Below are 8,850 nucleotides of genomic sequence, written 5' to 3' on the forward strand. Positions count from 1 at the left end.
TAATCAAACAAGACAAAATAATAATAGTTTTGCCTTAAACAAAGTCAAAGACGGGCTATAAGTATCATTCTGACCATGTTCTTTGAGCTGTTTTGCAAATACTCAACCCCCACCAGATGAAGAGGTTAACTGAATGTTGTCTGCAATCATGTAGACCCCAGACTAGTTGCAACTAGTTGGAGTGTTTATGATGTTGACTCCCGATTTCCTCACCACCAACCAATCAGAACAATTTCCATGTGCTAATCACACAGCCCACAACTTCCCTTCCTCACCTGTCTTTAAAAACCTTTCCCTAAAAGCTTTCAGGGAGTTCAGACCTTTGAAGTACTAGCTGTCTGAACTCCTTGTTTGGTACCTGCAATAAACACTGCCCTATCCTTTACCGCAAACAAGTATCAGTAGATTGGCTCTACTGCACAGGTAATTAGACCCAAGTTTGATTCAGTAATAGAACAAGTAAGAGAAACTAATGTATTCTAAAGCTCCAAACACCAGAAGTGTTGTTAACCCATGTCAGTTGCTTTGACTGTAAAACACAAGATTACAATCAAGTGCTACAGGATTATTTTGCCAAATCAAACTTGAATCCATGTAGGAGTGAAAGCCTCGCACAGTAGTGAGCAGCTGAACTTCCCTGGGGAATGTCATCCATTGTGGCTACAAAAGGATTGGGAGCTACACCTATACTGGCAGGCCAACTCTCCTGAAGCATCTATACTGTCTGAAGGTCTTGGCTGTGACCATGGCAACCCTCACCTTCCTGCTGTGTCACACCTGCTTTCCATCATGACAAGAATATCTTCACCCAGCTATGGAGTTGTATATTTCTGCAAATAGTGATTTCAGCAAAATGGTTCATCTCCAGGTTCTAAGCCAGCTTTCAGGTGAACAAATTTAAGCCATTTCTTGACTATCCTTTAGAAATGAAAGAAGAGAGGAAGAAAAAGAGGCAGATTTTCAAAATGACAAAAATTAGATTGAATCTTATTTCTCTGAGGCTCATATAAAGCTTAATCTGAGCATACATGGTTTTGTTCCTTCATTTATCTAAACTATTTTTGTCATTTTTATTAAGTCAGGGGCAAATAAAAGTATTTTACTTATCATTCTTTAAAAAGCCTTTTACACCTCCCAGGGCAATTATCTGAGTGCACATGAAATCCTACCATTTAGTTATTTACAAAGACAACTCCAGGGTCCTTCCTCCTTAAATAAAGATCTTGATTCTTTGTATACACAGCATACATAGTAACCAATTTGGAATTTGGTATTACTTTCTTTGACAATTCAAATTTTAATAACACATTTTCTCTCTTTTAGTTCTTCAGTATCATTAATCGCCCTCAATGTTCACCTATTTTCCTGTTGTTTTATTCAATGTGGAATTCAAATACATTGGCATACACATTTATAGGTAATCGTTCAAAAGTCAGGAATGCAATTATGATGTCTTCTTGCTTTCCCATTTCAAGGAGATGCTTTCTATACCTCATCATGCTTTTCCGTGTGATTTACTAGTATGTAAGTGAAGAAAGCTGAGCACCGAAGAATTGATGCTTTTGAATTGTGTTGGAGAAGACTCTTAAGAGTCCCTTGGACTGCAAGGAGATCCAACCAGTCCATTCTGAAGGAGATCAGCCCTGGGATTTCTTTGGAAGGAATGATGCTAAAGCTGAAGCTCCAGTACTTTGGCCACCTCATGCGAAGAGTTGACTTATTGGAAAAGACTCTGATGCTGGGAGGGATTGGGGACAAGAGGAGAAGGGGATGACAGAGGATGAGATGGCTGGATGGCATCACCAACTCGATGGACATGAGTTTGAGAGAACTCCAGGAGTTGGTGATGGACAGGGAGGCCTGGAGTGCTGCGATTCATGGGGTTGCAAAGAGTCTGACACAACTGAGCGACTGAACTGAACTGAAAGAGTTCAGATTGGTCCATTGGCTGTGAAGGGCTTTCCCAGCAGCCTTGGCTGTTGCCATGTTGCAGAGCAGAATGTTGTGGAGATCCAGACACAGATGGGAGAATAGACTAAAATCAAGGACACTTCTCCACAAAAGAGAGAAGGGATCTAGGAGAGATGGGGCATTAGGAACCTGCCTTGGTCAAGTGGGACCGTCACAATAAGTCAGGATATCTTAGAAGTAAAGAGCATGGTCTCTGGTATCTGAATTCCACCCCTCAGCTGTGTGATGTTGGCTAATAGACTCTACCTCACTAAGCTCCATTTATCTCATATATGACTAAGAGATGGTAGAGGGACCCATGAAATGTACTAGCTCATACGACTATATAGAACTGATAGTTATTGTGACAATTGCTACTGCACAGAAAGAAGAAGAGAACTTCAAACACCTAAAGTTTTGGCCAAATGAAGTCTTGGAAATTATTCATTTTGTCTCACACCTTTCAGCTGCACCCAACAGCTCAACTTATTGACAAGAAGTTCTCTTTTTTCAATTATAAAAAGACTTTGTCTATTCTTAAACTTTGGTCAGGCTTCTCTTGGAGCTCTTTTCAGCTAGGACTTGACTTGTGTCAACTGGGCCTATGTTGAGCAAAGAATCCTATTGAAACTAGTTTTAGCAGTAATCCTACTGAGCCTGTTTAGTGAGAATTCTTTCAACCTTTAATATCCAGTCAAGTTCCTCTCATCCTTCCCTCTATATTAAACAAAGTTGCTCTTAGTAGCTTCCATCCAGTAACTCTCTCACCAAACTGGCCTTGTAGTCAGGGTTAAGTTTAGTCTTTTTCCTTAATGCAATGGTCTTCACTTCTATTTCAATAGTCTTAAATACAGTATTCCTTGCCTGTTTAACCCTATCTGGTGCAAATTTCTCTTGACATTAGTCAAGGAAAAATCAACATTCTCTTTGGAAAGTCTCAGAAATAAGGTTAAATGGAGAGGAAAGGAGACAAGGACATGTAACTCCCAAACTCGTTATGTTATTACTCCTAGACTCTCCCACCCCAACTTGGTCATCTGTGGCCAGCTAAATGATTTCCAATGGGAGTGAATGCAGTTAGGTTCATTTGCAGTAAAGTTTAATCTATCAAACACCACATTAAAAGAACTTAAAACAGAATAAAAGGAAAGACAGAAAAAACTGGGGCACTGGACCCATGTAAGTGAGGGAGTGGTCTGTTATGAGAAAATGGGAATAAGAAAGGGAAAGTCGAGTATGTGAATCACAAACTAACCACTTGACAGTGTTGTCAAAAATGTTTCTGGGATGTTCAGGAACATATGTCATCCTATGTATCTTTTGTATGAAAGCATAGCAGAAGTTCTGAAGTAGTAAAAATGGTTTCCTAATATCATTCAGTACATGACATAATCCCTTTATGAATATTTATGTCTTTGTTATCAGTAATCTTCCTTCTTCATGTATTTGGCATTTCATCCTTTCTGAACATCGTGATTAGCATTAATTTCTTTTTACCTCTAATTCTGGCCATAGTATCTTTTACTAAGAGTTTTCCCTTTCCTACGAGAGAATAAACTCTCTGAGAAGAGGAGAAAAATCATATTTGTGTATTTAAGCATACTTATGAATCAAGGCAAATTGGAAGTGGTCAAACAGGAGATGGCAAGAGTGAACGTCGACATTCTAGGAATCAGCGAACTAAAATGGACTGGAATGGGTGAATTTAACTCAGATGACCATTATATCTACTACTGTGGGCAGGAATCCCTTAGAAGAAATGGAACAGCCATCATGGTCAACAAAAGAGTCCAAAATACAGTACTTGGATGCAATCTCAAAAACAACAGAATGATCTCTGTTCGTTTCCAAGGCAAACCATTCAATATCACAGTAATCCAAGCCTATGCCCCAACCAGTCATGCTGAAGAAGCTGAAGTTGAATGGTTCTATGAAGACCTACAAGACCTTTTAGAACTAACACCCCAAAAAGATGTCCTTTTCATTATAGGGTACTGGAATGCAGAAGTAGGAAATCAAGAAACACCTGGGGTAACAGGCAAATTTGGCCTTGGAATACAGAATGAATCAGGGCAAAGGCTAATAGAGTTTTGCCAAGAGAATGCACTTGTCATAGCAAACACCCTCTTCCAACAACACAAGAGAAGACTCTACATATGGACATCACCAGATGGTCAACACTGAAATCAGCTTGATTATATTCTTTGCAGCCAAAGATGGAGAAGCTCTATTCAGTCAGCAAAAACAAGACTGAGAGCTGACTTTGGCTCAGATCATGAATTCCTTATTGCCAAATTCAGACTTAAATTGAAGAAAGTAGGGAAAAACCATTAGACCATTCAGGTATGACCTAAATCAAATCCCTTATGATTATACAGTGGAAGTGAGAAATAGATTTAAATGATAAGATCTGATAGACAGAGTGCCTGATGAACTATGGATGGAGGTTCATGACACTGTACAGGAGACAGGGATCAAGACCATCCCCATGGAAAAGAAATGCAAAAAAGCAAAATGGCTGTCTGAGGAGGCCTTACAAATAGCTGTGAAAAGAAGAGAAGTGAAAAGCAAAGGAGAAAAGGAAAGATACAAGCATCTGAATGCAGAGTTCCAAAGAATAGCAAGGAGAGATAAGAAAGCCTTCGTCAGCGATCAATACAAAGAAATAGAGGAAAACAACAGAATGGGAAAGACTAGAGATCTCTTCAAGAAAATTAGAGATACCAAGGGAACATTTCATGCAGAGATGGGCTCAATAAAGGACAGAAATGGTATGGACCTAACAGAAGCAGAAGATATTAAGAAGAGGTGGCAAGAATACGCAGAAGAACTGCACAAAAAAGATCTTCACAACCAAGATAATCACGACAGTGTGATCACTCACCTAGAGCCAGACACCCTGGAATGTGAAGTGGGCCTTAGAAAGCATCACTATGAACAAACTTAGTGGAGGTGATGGAATTCCAGTGGAGCTATTTCAAATCCTGAAAGATGATGCTGTGAAAGTGCTGCACTGAATATGCAAGCAAATTTGGAAAACTCAGCAGTGGCCACGGGAATGGAAAAGGTCAGTTTTCATTCCAATCCCAAAGAAAGGCAATGCCAAAGAATGTTCAAACTACTGCATAATTGCACTCATCTCACACGCTAGTAAAGTAATGCTCAAAATTCTCCAAGCCAGGCTTCAGTAATCCATGAACCGTGAACTTCCAGATGTTCAAGCTGGTTTTAGAAAAGGCAGAGGAAACAGAGATCAAATTGCCAACATCCACTGGATCATGGAAAAAGCAAGAGAGTTCCAGAAAAACATCTATTTCTGCTTTATTGACTATGCCAAAGACTTTGACTGTGTGGATCACAATAAACTGTGGAAAACTCTGAAAGAGATGGGAATACCAGACCATCTGACCTGCCTCTTGAGAGACCTGTATGCAGGTCAGGAAGCAACAGTTGGAACTGGGCATGGAACAACAGACTGGTTCCAAATAGGAAAAGGAGTACGTCAAGACTGTGTATTGTCACCAGGCTTATTGAACTTCTATGCAGAGTACATCATGAGAAATGCTGGGCTGGAGGAAGCACAAGCTGGAGTCAAGATTACCGGGAGAAATATCAATAACCTCAGATATGCAGATGACACCACCCTTATGGCAGAAAGTGAAGAGGAACTAAAAAACCTCTTGATGAAAGTGAAAGAGGAGAGTGAAAAAGTTGGCTTAAAGCTCAACATTCAGAAAATTAAGATCATGGCATCTGATCCCATCACTTCATGGGAAACAGATGGGGAAAGAGTAGAAACAGTGTCAGACTTTATTTTGGGGGGCTCCAAAACCGCTGCAGATGATGATTGCAGCCATGAAATTAAAAGACGCTTACTCCTTGGAAGGAAAGTTATGACCAACCTAGATAGCATATTCAAAAGCAGAGGCATTACTGTCAACAAAGGTCCATCTAGTCAAGGCTATGGTTTTTCCAGTGGTCATGTATGCATGTGAGAGTTGGACTGTGAAGAAAGCTGAGCACCAAAGAATTGATGTTTTTGAACTGTGGTGTTGGAGAAGACTCCTGAGAGTCCCTTGGACTGCAAGGAGATCCAACCAGTCCATTCTAAGGGAGATCAGTCCTGGGTGTTCATTGGAAGGACTGATGCTAAAGCTGAAACTCCAGTACTTTGGCCACCTCATGCAAAGAGTTGACTCATTGGAAAAGACTCTGATGCTGGGAGGGCTTGGGGGCAGGAGGAGAAGGGGATGACAGAGGATGAGATGGCTGGATGGCATCACCGACTCGATGCACATGAGTTTGAGTGAACTCCGAGAGTTGGTGATGGACAGAAAGGCCTGGCATGCTGTGATTCATGGGGTCGCAAAGAGTCAGACACGACTGAGCGACTGAACTGAACTGCTAATAGTCGTTTCCCAGAAAGGTCAGTGGTAAAGGACCTGCCTTCAATGCATAAGACCCAGGTTCAATTCCTGGGGGCAAGAAGATCCCCTGGAGGAGGGTATGGCAACCCATTCCAATATTCTTGCCTGGAAAATCCCATGGACAGAGGAGCCTATTAAGCTACAGTCCATAGGGTCACAAAGAACCAGACATGACTGAAGCGACTTATTACAATAGATAATAGGAGTTGAACACATCAAATCATTTATTCAGAGTTCATACATAGCATATAATCCAATGGCCAGTTGACCACCTACTGCAGAGTGATAGAAGTTTAGAATTCCCCTCACCTGGTCAATGCAGAGCTTCCTGACTTCTAAAGAACTTCTAGCACAACAAGCACATTTTTATTGGGGCATCTCAACATTCCACTGAAAGTTGAAGACATTTGTGAGAGCAAAGGCATCATCACACCTGTGATGCTAATTTTATGTGTCAGCCTAAAATTCCCGAGGTGTTGGTTAAACATTGTCTGAGTGTATCTATGAGGATGTGGGTGGATGAGATTAACATTTGAATATGTAGACTGAATAAAGCATACTTTTTTCCCAGATGAAGATGGGAAAATCCATTAAAAAGCCTTACTTCAGCAGCTGCTCTGTTCCCCGCCTGCATTCAGAGCGTGGCCTCCGCTCCTTCCTCGCCAGACATGTCCTCAGGTGCCACTCCCGCTGCCGTGAAGATTGGAATAATTGGTGGAACAGGCCTGGATGATCCAGAAATCTTAGAAGGAAGAACCGAAAAATATGTGGATACTCCATTTGGCAAGCCTTCTGATGCCTTAGTTTTGGGGAAGATAAAGAATGTTGATTGCGTCCTCCTTGCAAGGCATGGGAGGCAGCACACCATCATGCCTTCGAAAGTCAACTCTCAGGCGAACATCTGGGCTCTGAAGGAGGAGGGCTGCACACACGTCATAGTGACCACAGCTTGCGGTTCCTTGAAGGAAGAGATTCAGCCTGGCGACATCATCATTATTGATCAGTTCATTGACAGGACTACCAGAAGGCTTCAGACCTTCTATGATGGAAATCATTCCTGTGCCAGAGGAGTGTGCCATATTCCAATGGCTGAGCCATTCTGCCCTAAAACAAGAGAGGTCCTCATAGAGACTGCTAAGAAGTTAGGACTCCGGTGCCACTCAAAAGGGACAATGATCACCATTGAGGGACCTCGTTTCAGCTCCCGGGCAGAAAGCATCATGTTCCAGACCTGGGGGGCAGATGTTATCAACATGACCACAGTTCCAGAGGTGGTTCTTGCTAAGGAGGCGGGAATTTGCTACGCAAGTATCGCCATGGCGACAGATTATGATTGCTGGAAGGAGCATGAGGAAGCGGTTTCAGTGGACCGGGTCTTAAAGACCCTGAAAGAAAATGCCAATAAAGCCAAAAGCTTACTTCTCACTACCATACCTCAGATAGGATCCATGGAATGGTCAGAAACCCTCCATAACATGAAGAAAATGGCCCAGTTTTCTGTTTTGTTACCAAGACATTAAAACAGCATGGCTGCCCAGGAGACTTCGAAATTCCAGTCCTTTTGGGAATTCCTGCTTGAGAAAACATAGAAAAGATATGCAGCTTTCATGCCCTTGCTCCCCAAGGAAGAAGTGATAAGACATTGCACTCATCAGAGATGCCTTCTCAAAGACTTGGACTGCTTCCAATAATTGAAGGAAAGCAAATTACACTTCCAGAAAAGAAAAAAAAGAAGACACCTTTCACCATTCCCCTATTAAATTTGTAACAATAAAGGTAGTCAGTAATATTCCTGTGCTGCCAAGGAATTTGAAGAAGAAAAGCTCTTAGACTATTTACTGGTGTGACTGTAAGTTGGTATAGTCTTTTTTGAGGGCAGTTTGGTAAAATGTATCAAAGGCTTAAAAAATACTCTTTGTGCTGGTTAAACTCCTAGGAATTTATCTTTAAGGAATTATCAGAGATACATATAAATAATTATGAATAAAGAAGGATGTATAACATAGTTTTCATAGCAAATATTCAAAACAATCTGAATATCTAACAAATGGAGGTAAATCATGGTCAAGCTCTTAATTAGACTGTGAAGCAGCCAACTGAACATCATAGCTTCACATAATGTACAAAAGACATTGTTGCTGTATAATATGGAATGAGGATATGTAAGCATTTTACAATACTGATTTTGTTTTAAAATTCTACATAGTTATGTACAAAGAATAGAAAGAAATATATGCACTCTTCTGTTATTGTATTTGGGAAGAGGGATACTGGATAATTTTTTATTTTATTTTTTCCATTTCTTCACATTTTTCTACAATGAATATAATCGAATAGTGAAGTTTTAGAAATAAAAATGGGATTAGAAAGATCCAGTTCTTGAAAACCCACTGTTTTTGATAATGCAACAGAAGTTAAAATGGCACTGCTAAGAGGAGTTCTGTTTGAGTTCCATCTTTATCTTGTTAAAAAG

General features: G+C 40.7%; 1 protein-coding gene across 1 annotated transcript; it reads left to right on the top strand.

The window, feature by feature from the left end:
• Positions 1-6,991: 6,991 nt before the first annotated feature.
• On the top strand, positions 6,992-8,354 carry LOC133228658 (S-methyl-5'-thioadenosine phosphorylase). The gene has a single exon (XM_061384276.1). The coding sequence runs from the start codon at positions 7,046-7,048 to the stop codon at positions 7,895-7,897; it is 852 nt and encodes a 283-aa protein (XP_061240260.1). The 5' UTR covers positions 6,992-7,045; the 3' UTR covers positions 7,898-8,354.
• The last annotated feature ends 496 nt before the right edge of the window (positions 8,355-8,850 follow it).

The sequence above is a fragment of the Bos javanicus genome, chromosome 17, assembly GCF_032452875.1.
Source record: "Bos javanicus breed banteng chromosome 17, ARS-OSU_banteng_1.0, whole genome shotgun sequence".
NCBI classification, from domain to species: Eukaryota; Metazoa; Chordata; class Mammalia; order Artiodactyla; family Bovidae; genus Bos; species Bos javanicus.

What these genes read in the sequence shown, in the direction of transcription:
- LOC133228658 (XM_061384276.1), top strand. Translation starts at nt 7,046, where the DNA reads ATGTCCTCAGGTGCCACTCCCGCTGCCGTGAAGATTGGAATAATTGGT.